This window comes from Gigantopelta aegis, chromosome 11, assembly GCF_016097555.1.
Source record: "Gigantopelta aegis isolate Gae_Host chromosome 11, Gae_host_genome, whole genome shotgun sequence".
Taxonomy (NCBI): domain Eukaryota; kingdom Metazoa; phylum Mollusca; class Gastropoda; order Neomphalida; family Peltospiridae; genus Gigantopelta; species Gigantopelta aegis.
In genome coordinates this window covers 5,741,866-5,757,753 of record NC_054709.1, presented here as the reverse complement: position 1 = coordinate 5,757,753, position 15,888 = coordinate 5,741,866, and the positions used below count along the sequence as shown (strand labels likewise).

Sequence of the window (15,888 nt, the reverse complement as noted above, 5' to 3'; positions counted from 1 at the left end):
CCCGATATTGTCCCCCCCTCCAACCCCATTATAAAAGAGGAAACGGCATTGGATATATTCCAGACTTTCTGCAAGGTCAGAAGACATCAGCAGCATCATGGCGTCTAGATATGGCAACACGAGATGTATTTCGATTTCTTAAAATTACGAGAAGCTGTCATTCTGGAATTGTTTGTTTAACAACACCTGAGCACATTTTAAATCACGGCTGTTTGGTGTCTAACATATGGTTGTGACACTTGGTCTAGATAGAGAGGGAAGATATCTGCTCCCGCTACATTTTCTACTGGAAAACAGGAAGGAAGGAAAGGAATGTTTTATTTAACGACGCACGCACTCAACACATTTTATTTACGGTTATATGGCGTCGGACATATGGTTAAGGACCACACAGATATTGAAAGAGGAAACCCGCTGTCGCCACTTCATGGGCTACTCTTTTCGATTAGCAGCAAGGGATCTTTTATATGCACCATCTCACAGACAGGATGGTATATACCACGGCCTTTATTACACCAGTTGTGGAACACTGGCTGGAAAGAGAAATATCCCAATGGGCCCACCGACGGGGATCGATCCTAAACCGACCGCGCATCGAGCGAGCGTTATACCACTGGACTACGTCCCGCCCTTAAAAAACAAGAAATAATCTTCATATGCACAGACATAATATCAAGTAGCACGGTATTTAATATATATAACAAGCATGGTTACTGGTTGGGGCGAGAAATAATCTTCATATGCACAGACATAATATCAAGTAGCACGGTATTTAATATATATAACAAGCATGGTTACTGGTTGGGGCGAGAAATAATCTTCATATGCACAGACATAATATCAAGTAGCACGGTATTTAATATATATAACAAGCATGGTTACTGGTTGGGGCGAGAAATAATCTTCATATGCACAGACATAATATCAAGTAGCACGGTATTTAATATATATAACAAGCATGGTTACTGGTTGGGGCGAGAAATAATCTTCATATGCACAGACATAATATCAAGTAGCACGGTATTTAATATATATAACAAGCATGGTTACTGGTTGGGGCGAGAAATAATCTTCATATGCACAGACATAATATCAAGTAGCACGGTATTTAATATATATAACAAGCATGGTTACTGGTTGGGGCGAGAAATAATCTTCATATGCACAGACATAATATCAAGTAGCACGGTATTTAATATATATAACAAGCATGGTTACTGGTTGGGGCGAGAAATAATCTTCATATGCACAGACATAATATCAAGTAGCACGGTATTTAATATATATAACAAGCATGGTTACTGGTTGGGGCGAGAAATAATCTTCATATGCACAGACATAATATCAAGTAGCACGGTATTTAATATATATAACAAGCATGGTTACTGGTTGGGGCGAGAAATAATCTTCATATGCACAGACATAATATCAAGTAGCACGGTATTTAATATATATAACAAGCATGGTTACTGGTTGGGGCGAGAAATAATCTTCATATGCACAGACATAATATCAAGTAGCACGGTATTTAATATATATAACAAGCATGGTTACTGGTTGGGGCGAGAAATAATCTTCATATGCACAGACATAATATCAAGTAGCACGGTATTTAATATATATAACAAGCATGGTTACTGGTTGGGGCGAGAAATAATCTTCATATGCACAGACATAATATCAAGTAGCACGGTATTTAATATATATAACAAGCATGGTTACTGGTTGGGGCGAGAAATAATCTTCATATGCACAGACATAATATCAAGTAGCACGGTATTTAATATATATAACAAGCATGGTTACTGGTTGGGGCGAGAAATAATCTTCATATGCACAGACATAATATCAAGTAGCACGGTATTTAATATATATAACAAGCATGGTTACTGGTTGGGGCGAGAAATAATCTTCATATGCACAGACATAATATCAAGTAGCACGGTATTTAATATATATAACAAGCATGGTTACTGGTTGGGGCGAGAAATAATCTTCATATGCACAGACATAATATCAAGTAGCACGGTATTTAATATATAACAAGCATGGTTACTGGTTGGGACGAGAAATAATCTTCATATGCACAGACATAATATCAAGTAGCACGGTATTTAATATATATAACAAGCATGGTTACTGGTTGGGACGAGAAATAATCTTCATATGCACAGACATAATATCAAGTAGCACGGTATTTAATATATATAACAAGCATGGTTACTGGTTGGGGCGAGAAAACCCAATGAGTCCACCGAAAAGGCTCGATCACATGACCCAAAAGCACCTAGATTGATCGCTCTACTACTAGACTAGATATAACCCATCAAACACCTGAGGTTATTCTCAAATGGTCCATTCCGCTATTGTGTGTTCCACAGTTGGTATATCAAACATTGTGGTATACGCTATTTGTGAGTGCGAGTAACACACCTATTTGTTGATAGTCGAAAGGAGAAGCCTATGTGGCAGTAATGATTGTCTTAAATACAATAAACTCGACAGCCTCAAATTGAAGAAATGCGGTGCGGTGTCGTTTAATCACATGTTCCTTTCCATTTTTGTGTTATTACAATTCAAGTTGGTATCTTATTACAATTCAAGGCAGCTCTGGTTATTACAAATCATGGCAATTCTTTATTACAATTTAAGTCAGCTAGTTTATTACAATTCAGGGCAGTTTTTATTACAATTCAAGGCAGGTATTACAATTCAGGTAATTTATTACAATGCGGGGCACTACACATGCACAACGTCATAGTATAAAGGTAAAGTTCGCCGAGCTTCATTTAATAATAGGATTTTGCTTGTTGGAAATATTAAAATTACGGGATTGATTGACACAGGCCTGCGGTTCGTTGTCACTATATTGTAATGTATGAAAATACAGACCATTCTAGACGTCTTCGGCGCTGCGACCTCGGGCAAGGCACAAAGTGCCTTGCTTAATAACAACCCTGATCTTTGCCTCCCCATCCACCATTTAAATCAAAACGCTCAGACGCTTGAATTTGGATTTTGGGGGCACTTCAAAGTTTGAGAGAGAGAGAGAGAGAGAGAGAGAGAGAGAGAGAGAGAGAGAGAGAGAGAGAGAGAGAGAGAGAGAGAGAGAGAGAGAGAGAGAGAGAGAGAGAGAGAGAGAGAGTGCGCGCATACCCTTGCTTCTGCGCCTGTTTTTTTAGGCAAGGGCTCTGGCACTGAGCTACAGCATAATAATCTTTTAAGAAACGTTTTTGAAGTCATCCCAAGAGCCCAATCTAGCTCAGTCGGTAGAGGCTTGCCTGAGGAACTTGGGTCGTAGGATCGAATCATCTCAGTGGAACCATTCTCAGGTTGAGGAGCGGGGATCTAAGTCAGTTGTTAGATAGCTCTCCTGAAGGGCTTGGGTCGTAGGATCGAATCCTCTCAGTGGAACCATTGTCAGGTTGAGGAGCGGGGACTAAGTCAGTTGTTAGATAGCTATCCTGAAGGGCTTGGGTCGTAGGATCGAATCCTCTCAGTGGAACCATTCTCAGGTTGAGGAGCGGGGATCTAAGTCAGTTGTTAGATAGCTATCCTGAAGGGCTTGGGTCGTAGGATCGAATCCTCTCAGTGGAACCATTCTCAGGTTGAGGAGCGGGGATCTAAGTCAGTTGTTAGATAGCTATCCTGAAGGGCTTGGGTCGTAGGATCGAATCCTCTCAGTGGAACCATTGTCAGGTTGAGGAGCGGGGATCTAAGTCAGTTGGTAGATAGCTCTCCTGAAGGGCTTGGGTCGTAGGATCGAATCCTCTCAGTGGAACCATTGTCAGGTTGAGGAGCGGGGACTAAGTCAGTTGTTAGATAGCTATCCTGAAGGGCTTGGGTCGTAGGATCGAATCCTCTCAGTGGAACCATTCTCAGGTTGAGGAGCGGGGATCTAAGTCAGTTGTTAGATAGCTATCCTGAAGGGCTTGGGTCGTAGGATCGAATCCTCTCAGTGGAACCATTGTCAGGTTGAGGAGCGGGGATCTAAGTCAGTTGGTAGATAGCTCTCCTGAAGGGCTTGGGTCGTAGGATCGAATCCTCTCAGTGGAACCATTGTCAGGTTGAGGAGCGGGGACTAAGTCAGTTGTTAGATAGGAAGGGCTTGGGTCGTAGGATCGAATCCTCTCAGTGGAACCATTCTCAGGTTGAGGAGCGGGGATCTAAGTCAGTTGTTAGATAGCTCTCCTGAAGGGCTTAGGTCGTAGGATCGAATCCTCTCAGTGGAACCATTGTCAGGTTGAGGAGCGGGGATCTAAGTCAGTTGGTAGATCGCTCTCCTAAATGGCTTGGGTCGTAGGATCGAATCCTCTCAGTGGAACCATTGTCAGGTTGAGGAGCGGGGATCTAAGTCAGTTGGTAGATCGCTCTCCTAAATGGCTTGGGTCGTAGGATCGAATCCTCTCAGTGGAATGTAGCTCAGTTGGTAGAGCGCTTGCCAAGGATGTGCTTTAGTTGTGTTGTTAATATAAGAAACATTTAACTTTAAAACATCAAGAACAGCTTTTATGCAGCGCATAATGCACACCCGTGCTGTTTTGTTTGGTATGCAAGGTATTAGACCAAACGCCTATCTTTCAAGTCGTAGGATCGAATCCCCTCAGTGGAACTGTTCTCACGTTGAGGAGAGTGCATCTAATCAGTTGGTAGATCGCTCTCTTGAAGAGTTTGGGTCGTAGGATCGAATCCCCTCAGTGGAACCATTCTCAGGTTAAGGAAGTAGAATTTAGCTCAGTTGATAGCCGATGTATTTTTCGTGTTGGGGTGAACATTGCCAACAGTTTAACGCGCACCAGCCGATGTGCTCTAGTGGTGTTGTTAATATAAGAAACATTTAACTTTAAAACATCGCTGACAGCTTTTATGCAGCGCATAATGCACACCCGTGCTGTTTTGTTTGGCATACAAGGTATTAGGCCTAACGCCTATCTTTCAAAACACTTTTTACTTTTATTATTTTTATAAACCAGCTGTGCTAGTCTACTAACTACTAAATAAACCCTTAGTTTACACACTTCGTTAGGTTGACTATAAATACACCAGTTGAATATTGTGTACAGATACATGTAGTTACGTGCATAGAAAAATAACGATGTGTTGTTGATATAGGTTGTTACATTGCTGATGGCAAATAAAGAAATGTTTTGTAATGGAGAGAGAGAGAGAGAGAGAGAGAGAGAGAGAGAGAGAGAGAGAGAGAGAGAGAGAGAGAGAGAGAGAGAGAGAGAGTAATGGATGGGGAGTGTAAATTATACGTATAATAATGAATGGGGAGGGTAGATTATATGTTTAATAATGAATGGGGAGTGCAGATTATATGTATATGTAAAAACACAACGTGTCATTTGGCAGGATTGTTAATTGATAGTAGTGAATGGGGAGTGTATATTATATATATAATAATGAATTGGAGTGCATATTTTATGTATAGTAATGAATGGGGAGTGTAGATTATGTGTAATAATGAATGTGGAGGGCATATTATATGTATAGTAATGAATGAGAAGTGCACGGTACATGTATAGGTATAGTAATAAATGGAGAGTGTAGATTATATGTATAATAATGAACGGGAAGCGCGGATTATGTGTATATTAATTAATGTTGAGGGTAGGTTATATGTATAATAATCCTTTTTTAACGGAAAATCGTTTTCAAGGTCGTCTAAAATTCGCTTTTCTTCCTTTGTTTTTCAGAACGTCCATCTAACTTCTGTTAGTTAAAAAAATATAATTGTCTTTAAACAAACAATAGTTGTTCATATCGGATCTCTGAACAAACAAGGTGGCACTTAACTGGGGTGGGGTGGGTCTGATGTAATTAGTTTTGGGTTATAAAATATGAACCTCTTTGCTTTGTTTAACGACACCATTAGAGCACATTGATTCTTTAATCATCGGCTATTGGATGTCAAATATTTGGTAATTTTGACATAGTCATCAGAGAAAACTCGCTGCATTGTTTCTAATGCAGCAAGGGATCTGTTATATGCACTTTTCCAGAGACTTAATAGCACATACCACCGCCTTTTATATGCCAGTCGTGGTGCACTGGCTGGAACGAGAAATAGCCCAATGGACCCACCGTCGGGGTGAATCTGTTTAAGACCAAGATTTCCACATAATTCCTGTCATATTAATCGGAAGTAAGGGAAGTAAGGGATGGGTGAAGAGATTCTGGGATCTATCCGATCACCATACATGATTAATTATTATTTTTATTCTGCAAATTTGCAAGGGCAGATCCAGAAACGTTTTGGCCTCTTTGGGTCCGCCCCTTATTCATATACCCAACACCCTTGTTTAGATTCGCCACTGAGATTTATACCAACTTTTACAAAGTGCACTGGCCATACAAACATAAAAAGGTCAAAAAATATATTTATGTCAGTGCTTAAACATTATTATAACCTACGTCTAATGGGGGAGTGCATATTATTCAGAGGGAGTGCATATTATACATATAATATAGATTGGGGGAGTGTATATTACATGTATAATATGAAATGGGGAGTGCTTATTATACGTATAATCTTGACTAGGGAGTGCAAATCCAGGGGAGTACAAATTATATGTGACACCGGTCTAGCATAATAAAACTGACCCATGATGACGCACGCACGCACGCACGCACACACACACACACACACACAAACACTGAGACAAACACACGCACACACACACACACAAACACACGCACGCAGGCACGCACACACACACAAACACACACACACACACAAACACTGACACACACACACACACACACACACACACACACACATACACACACTTGATTACAGGTAAACAATAATGAAATTTATGCTAATTATAATGACACACTGAGACACCCGAAACGATTTGACAAACCGTGCAAACATTACTACACGATTTGTCACCCAAGCGAGGCTGACAAATTGCGTAGTGACTGTACCTTTTTTGTAGATTATGCATATCAAAGTTTACTTAACACATTTTTTAATTATTGTTGTATTGCGTCAGAAAGTATGAAACCTCGGCAGACCCAATGGATTTTCCCGCCCCAACCAGTGCTACACAACTGGTACTAAAGCCGTGGTATGTGCTGTCTTGTCTGTGGAGAGGTGCATATAAAAGATCCCTTGCTGCTTAGGGACAAATGTAGAAGATTTTCTTTTAAGACAACTGTCACGGGGATTCTATACTTCCCGTAACTGAATAAACACGATTATCCAAATCTCTCTCCTAACTCTATATCTATTAGATCTCTCTGTAACAGCCGGTTAAACCCTAGTATGGCTCGTCTCTAGGTATGATCAGAGATACGATCTTATATAAAGTATATATTAATATAGCACGTTAGTTCTCTAGCTGCTTAGCGGCCCGTTCAAAAAGTTGAAAGAACATATTTACCTCCTGGTCATCAAATACCGGCACTGATCTATAAGCCTCCGACATGTTAAACCCATTTCCGGCTTCTCTTCTGACTTCTTCAGTATTCAACTTTAACTCATGTTCCACTTTTAATTTTTCTAACTGGAATTCTCTATCCCTATGTCTATCTTCTCTATCCCTCTCTTATCTTTCTCTCTCTCTCTCTCTCTCTCTCTCTCTCTCTCTCTCTCTCTCTCTCTCTCTCTCTCTCTCTCTCTATCCCTATCTCTATTTAATGCACGTTCTTCTCTTTCTCTCTCTTTCTCTTCTCTATCTCTATCTCTCTCTTCTCTCTCTCTCTCTCTCTATCTAATGTACGTTCTTCTTTCTCTCTCTTTCTCTTCTCTTTCGTACTCAAGCTTTTTAAAAGCTAATTGTTGTTCCACACTTAACTCATTTATCTCTATCTCTGGAACAATCTCACTGTCTTCCATAACAGGCCTATCACCAAAAACTTCCTGGATAATAATTGTCTTTATATCACCTAAAGTTTTAGCTGATGTTAAATCAATTTCTCGCTCACCCGCGATTTCAACTAACTCGGCCTTACGTGCTCGCTTAATCTCCACTACACTGAGCGTAGGCCTATCCAGCAAATTCTTATCCATGTTTAGATATGACGCACTTATTATTAATTAATTTTCTAGTGAACAACGTGCTACTTCGAGTAAATTTGTAAAAATTAATTTATAAAGCCCCCATTTACAAACAATACTTTTTTAAATATGCATGTCCCGTTTCAGATCCGGGACGAGCGCCCCAATTTTCTACTCCTGTCACGGGGATTCTATACTTCCCGTAACTGAATAAACACGATTATCCAAATCTATCTCCTAACTCTATATCTATTAGATCTCTCTGTAACAGGCGGTTAAACCCTAGTATGGCTCGTCTCTAGGTATGATCAGAGATACGGTCTTATATAAAGTATATATTAATATAGCACGTTAGTTCTCTAGAAACACAACAAAAACACAATACATTCTGGAATCTGTATTAATCTACGCTGACAAATGTACAGCCGTAGTAGTTAATTAATAACAGCAATAATAACAACCCAGAACTGATCACTTAATTAGTTAATCTCTAGGTGTCTAGTTACACAATATGCGAATCACTTCACCGTTACACCACACCCACACGTGTGATAATTGAGAAACGCTTCCAGGAGAAGTTAATTAATAAAGGAATTACAACACCTATTCCTAACGGGTTAATTTTTAATTACCCCTAACTACTCATTCAGTAACCTTGTAACATAGAATTAATACTGGTACCGATCACAATAAAGACAATAACCTACAGTGTACCTAGGTCCGCTAGGATGACTGGCTAAGCTTTATATTACCAAATACTCATATAATGTTAGAACAAAAAGTCTACGATTTACTTCGTCAGATGACCGAAGACACTGTCTAAAGAATATTTGTATAATACAGTATCAAAATATTTAAAGTCACATCAATCACATCAAGGTTATACACAGTGCAGAAATAATATTTACCAAAGTCCAAACGGACTAACGTTCCCTGGGAGCCGTCCTTTTCTCGTTCTCCTAGATATCTCTAAATCCTAGCTATTTATTATAAATCAGAATACGCCTGGGGGTACAAGGCGGTACCTCCCCCTATCATCTGATATTCCAACTCTACTAGAGTCGATATATTTTTCTCTGATCGTCAGACTTACTGACGCCATCGTCGCCAAATCACGGTTGTAAAACCCGCACTCGCAGAGGTATTACGTAACTACTCGCCACATGGCCTCCACAGCTGGACTAAGTGCATATTGGAATGCCCGATCGCGCGAAGTATTACGTAACAAGTTGCCCACCTGGGCTACGGGCAATGAAACTGCACACGGCCCTCTAACACAATTAAAATCGCCACAGGTGAAACAAATTTAAGAGCATGTTCCGTGACAACAACCAATAGCCAATGGTTAATCACTCAATGTATAGTTGTGTCTCTGAAGAAAACAAACTTAATTTAATATGACGTTCGGATATGTGGTTAAGGACCAAGCATAAAATAAGAAAGAACATCCGCTGTCTCACCTCCATGAGCTACGTTAAAAACAGGATTTTTTTTCTTTCGTTTTTGTTTCGTTTTGTTCTGTTTTTGACGAGGTGTATTCTATAGATTTGCGCCTGAATGTTGAGAAATAGCTAAACAAACCTGAGATCTTTATGGATTTTTTTTTTTTAATCAATCTAAAATACACGAGCGACTATATTATAATTCACGTAGACTACAATTATGAAATATTTTATTTTCAGTCGCAACAGTCTACTGCGTAGCTATCGTTTCGTTAGCCATCCGTACATAATTCTATCTGTTCGAAGGTGATGCACACTGGATTCATTTGTGATTCACACTGAATTCATTTTCTATATGTTTCGGATTAGATCGCATTCTAAATGACATGGTTGTGATATGTACTGGGCACGAAATATTCCGACGGCAATGTTATTTCATTTGATGACACGAGGTTAGGGTCTCCACGAGTACTCGAGTACTTGGACACGGGTCTAGTCTAGCAAGACTCGAGTCAATAAACAGGACTCTAGTACCCGTACAAGGCGGAATATAATAAATTATAATAAAATAGACAACGTAGAACAATAATTTCAGCTGTAGATAATCAACGATATAACTTACACAATAATTATATGATCATGCGCTAGTTTCTCTTTTTCAAACTGGCCGTCTGTCCGTCACAACACTGAAGGTATCAACCGGTTTCTAACTGCAATACAATGGCATGATTCGGCATCCATGTTCAGCGCTGGAATTAAGATGTGTAATGCTATTTTACTTTATTCCTTAATCTCGTTATCATCTAGTGGAAGTGTCGGGTACACGGGTCCGGGTCGAGTTTGACCCTCGAGTACTCGAGTCCAATATTTTGGACTAGTGGAGGCCCTAATTGGGTATGTAATTTAAGTCTCTAAAAAGGCTATATTTGTCAGAAACAGTTTACAATAGCATAGTGCTCCAACAATAAACGATTGATCAGCTCGATACGAACCGCGGTACAGTTTTGCGTATCGCGATTTTCACACACTATTTTTTCCCTTGTATCTTATTTCAAGTTATTTGACTTGAAATCGGCAAACAAAGAAACAAACAAAAAAAACATCACTTTATTAATTGGCGATGACAGGAAATGTAACAATCTCGTCAAGCGTAGTCGTCTTACTTGTTGGTAGCATACTAAGTGACAGGTCAGTTATACTTAGTTCTAACATCTAAACAAAACGTGTTAAAAGTCCAATAAAAATAACCAGTTAACGATAATTACAAATAAATGTTTTGTTACTTACACATTATTATTCGTTGTTCATTTACGTTGGAATACAACTACGGCTATCATCTTCAAAGAAATAAACCAACAAATGAGAATCGCACTTCACTGTTTTTCCCTGAACTCGGAATACTTCGGCCGATCGTTCAAAACACCTCGGGCGATCTGCCGGAACATTTCGACTCAATACGTACATTTCCGTATCAAGCGTGCAGCAACGGAAAAGTCTGATAGTAAGGATTTCCGAATGTGACAACTTATAAATAGTTTGATACCGTCGCACCGGTGTTCTAGTATTGTGTTAAAAAATAAAAATGACCACGAAGAACATTATGCTAATAATTAATAAATGTCGTGGTTTAGTTTGTATAATCATTTAGGTCTATGGTGGAATCAATATTACAAATATTTCTATTTATATACTTAGTATTACTTATTTAACTCAAACTAGCTCCTTTAAGTTTTATGCAAGAAAAACGCCTGCAACAATTATTTAGCAACTGACCATCAAAGAAACGCCGATGTGTTTGATGTTCATGATGATGCGTTTGGTGTTTATGATCTAAAATTCCGCCGTCTTTAGTTCTTTTCCGACTTTAATTCTTTGCCAATCGTTTTTTTACATTATTTGCATTTGTTACCGAGATGTGTTCATGACTTGTTGTGCCAGTCAGGACAGATAACAGATAATGGAATTTGAGTTAATTTCTAACAAAAAGGCAAAAAGTGTTGTTTGGGAAAATTTTCAACTGAAAAAAAAGAAAAGACACGGGCGAAATCCAGGAGGGGTTGGCAGTTTGTAAAAGGTGTAAGATGGACGTTCGCTTTAGTGGTGGAACTACTAATCTTAGCACACACCTGAGTCGTCATCACAAAATGATTGCACAAAGTGGTAAATCTTCGACTACTTCATCTACACAGAAGAAAGTACCAATGCTCACACAAACCATACCGAGCATTTGTTTACAGACAACGAAATATAAAACTACCAGCTAGACATAAAACTGTTTCTAAAGCTATCGGCAGATTCGTAGTTAAAGATCTCCGACCTTTCAGCATCGTGTCAAACGAAGGTTTCAAAGATATGATTGAACAACTTGAGTACGAGTTACCATCACGCATTTATTTCGCTGAAACTGTCGTACCTAACATGTACCAGGAATGTCGCGCTTATGTTATTTCTAGTCTCAAAAATGTCCCAGTAGCACTCACGACTAACGGATGGACAAGTAGAGCAACCCAGTCTTGTGTTACTATAACAACTTCTCACATCACCGAAGACTGGAACCTTAAATCATTCGTTCTTCAAACTAGAGAATGACCAGAGAGCCATACAGGTGTAAACATCGCCCAAGTTTTAACTGACGCAGTTTCTGAATGGGGCCTTAACAAGAAGCCTCCTTTGGTCACTGATAATGCGGCAAATATGGAAGTTGCAGCGAGAGAGGCGTGTTGTTTTCCTCATATTGGATGATACGCTCATACACTCAACTTGGCAGCGCAAAAGGGCCTTAAAGCCGCACACCCTAGTTCCATCCAGCGAAAATAAATTATAATTTGGTTAATCTACAAACCTGTAACACACTTAGATCACGTGTTTATCAAATGGAGTGAAAAAGCAGGTTTTATATCGATAAATACCATGAGAATCCCCATGTCCCAATTGCTTGAAATAATTTTGAAAGTTAGTATTCTGATGTCACCGGTAGATGTCGCTCGAAGCACAACAATGCCTACGTCACGACACATTTCACAGACTTGGGGTGCGTTCGTTTCACCTCTCCTGGACATGTTCCAACTGTTCTGTCCTGGTTGTATCCCCTCTCCAGATATCGTAAGACTTGGTTTTAAGGGTTTGTAACGTTTTGTATTGAGACACTTACTTGTCTGAACTTTATTGTTACTGAAAATGTTCACGAACTGTGAAGAAAAATCTCACAAATGAACAACAACAAATCGGATGTTGATTGCGCGAACCGTGCACGAGAAAACACCGAACCAAAATGATAACGGTCACGTGATATACCAACGTCTGTGACATTGAAATGGAAATATCACCTCTAAAAATAGATTGGACCTCGCTTGCTTAACGTTTTTTTTCTCAACAACACGTCTTGTGAAAAAATGCAAAAAAAAATGCATTTCGTGGTTTTACAAACATCAGGATTACCAAAAAGCACTTCAGGTGAATGGAAATGTGTATTCTAAATAATAAAATGTAAGTAAAGTGCAATTTTATTTGTGAAAAATGGGGTTTAATAGCGAAAAACAACGCCGTAATGGTTAACAAATAAACGTAATTAGGGTGTGTCCCTTTAAGGTGAACGCCGTGTCTCGAATTCATGCTCGTGTACGGCGCGTCGTGTCCTTTTTTTCACCGTAGTACGACTGCTGCAGCTTTGCTAAAAGTGAAAACTAAACAGTTAGGACTTAAAACTGTTAAGTTACTGCAAGATGTACCTACACGGTGGAATTCTGCGTGTGATATGCTGGAGAGGTTTCTTGAACTGCAGCCCGTAATCTACGCTGTACTAGTGGCTAAAGAAATTCGTAGAAATGTGAATGACATATCAACATTATCTGAGGCAAATATCACGATAGCAGAGGACAGTGTGGCGTGCCTTCTTCCACTGAAAGCAATTATAACTGTATTATGCACAGAGAAGATGCCTACTGTAGCTATCATTCTTCCACTCCAGAGGAAATTGTTGACAAGTGTTCTGGTTTCTAAAGAGATGGATTCTGATGTTATTAAACAGATGAAGAAGGCCATGGCTTCTGATCTGGATAGCAGGTAAGAATGTTTTAATGAATATAATCTTGGAGTGCATTGCATAATCATAATATGTAACTGTAAGCGTTCCTGTCCCAATTATTGCTCCATGACTAGAATATCAAAAGCTGTGCTATGTGTTGTCCTGTCTGTTGGAAAATGAAAAAAATATCTTTTCCTGCAACTGAAATATATACTAGGTTTCCTCTAATACTATTATTACTATATGTCACAATTACCAAATGTTTGACAGCTAATAGTCGATGATTAACAAATCAATACAATCTAGTTGTGCCATTAAACAAAACAAACTTTTAACTGAATTTTAACTTAAAATTTGTTATCATCAAGCGATAAATGCTCTTTAATTGAGCTGAATACTGTATTGACATTTTTTTAAAGAGAATGTTACTGAATTTATGTGTTGCTCCAAATGTTGAAAATTCTGTACACTACGTAGTCTACCAAAGGGGATGGGGGGGGGGGGGGGTTTACACTAATACACCCACCGATGTTCCTTTGATAAATAATACTTTCAGGTATGCCAATAAGCAGGTGTTTCTGCAGGAGTGTACTGTTTTGGATCCTCGCTTTAAAGCATCCTGTGTCACTACAGAGCAGCAACATGAGGTGTATGACAGACTTGCTACCGAAGCAGCTTGTTTGAAGCTACAACCTCAGTTACCTGTATCGGTAGAACCGAGCACATCAACCCCAACAGTTACTGACCTACCGACGTTACCAGGCTTGCCAGATGTTGAATCAACTGGTAAGTGTTGTCTTTCATTTATTTACCTTTTTCCAAAGATGTTCTTTTGTTTGTAAGTATAAAGGTGACGAAACGTTATGACATGCGTAGACACTTGAAAAATTGTCAGATTAGAGTTAATAATGAATACTTTTAAATGTTTAATGTTACCCTGTACCCACACAATAATTACTGGTTTAAAATTATTATTTAACAAATAATAACAAGGCATATGAACATATTTTGTTTAATTAAAACAATTCAAAATTCAAATAAGAAATAATTCCAGAATTTTATATATTTAAAGAGATCATGGATCTTGCACATTAATAATCACTAAAGTAATTAAAACTATTCTTTCATTATCATACAGTCGCAATATGAGACACATGTGGGCCAATTGTAAAATTATATATTTTTATGGAATGTGAGAAATATACTCACTGTTTACTGTTAATTATTTCATGGACATTTAATCTTCTTGATATTTAATTGTATTTATATTAAATATCAGAAGAAATTGGCTCCTTATTTAGTATTTACATTTGTTGACTTTCTTTTTAAATTTAATTTTAGCGGCAAATTCTTTACACTAGGCCGAAATACAGGGCTGTTCCAATACTATATTTCAGATTTACAGTCCGATGTCAGACTAGTAGATGATGTCAAGTCTGTCACTGCAATCACGACAAAGATTACTAATGACCTCACTACTCAGTCTGGTTGTGCTAGTGGTGGTGGTATAGCCTCTATTTTGGGTGATGTTGTTTTTATAAAGGAGGAGATGTTACCCCAGAAATCCAATTTGGCACAGGCTATATTTGAGATTGATGTGTTCAAGGGACAGGCACTAATACCAGTGTCAGAAGACCCATTGGTATGGTGGAAAGGACACCAATGGCAGTTTCCCCTTCTCTCCCAGTTAGCAAAGAAATGGCTGTGTATTCCAGCGACCTCGGTACCACCCGAGCGTGTATTCAGTACAGCTGGGGACATTGTAACAGCACAGAGGGCCGTACTCAATCTTGAAGTAGTAGACATGTTGATTTTCTTGAAAAAATAATATGGCCTAAAACATTTAGCCTGACAGTTGAAAATAATAAAGATCATTAAAAAGTTTATGCCTTCTGCTTTTATTAAAAAAAAACCCCCATAAATATTAAATTTAAATAATATCAAATATATTGCAATACATATTGCAATACGGTTTCTTATATCGCAATATATCGCAATACGGTTTTGACCGTAAACAGCATAAATGACGTAATAATATAATAAACTATTTAACTAAATATATTTCAAGTTGCATTAACGGAACAAAATGGGGTTATAGTATTTTTCTCTGTTAAATAATCCAAAGGAAAAATGTACAAAATTAGGCCTGTTGATATGCAAAAACCACAACCCATGATACTCAAGTGATAATTTTCTTTTCTTTGGGACTACGTAATTGGTCAGTTCTGTGGTTTTTGATGGAAAAGTCTACTTAATCAATTGTTTTACAGAACTATTTACAGTAATAAACCATGTCCATTACAATTTTAGGGGCGACAGGTAATATTCCACAATACCGGTATGTATTTGTGTGTCTAGACAGCGACAATTAATTGGCTCATCTGGTTACCAATCAAATACACACCTGCCAATCA

At 38.6% G+C, this 15,888-nt stretch overlaps 1 protein-coding gene across 1 annotated transcript; it reads left to right on the top strand.

Moving 5' to 3' along the window:
* The first annotated feature begins 13,060 nt into the window (after nucleotides 1–13,060).
* Nucleotides 13,061–15,302, top strand: LOC121385513 (E3 SUMO-protein ligase ZBED1-like). Its single transcript, XM_041516218.1, has 3 exons — nucleotides 13,061–13,512; nucleotides 14,031–14,260; nucleotides 14,872–15,302. Exons 1-3 carry the CDS (start codon nucleotides 13,061–13,063, stop codon nucleotides 15,300–15,302), a joined length of 1,113 nt encoding a protein of 370 aa, XP_041372152.1.
* Nucleotides 15,303–15,888: the final 586 nt, after the last annotated feature.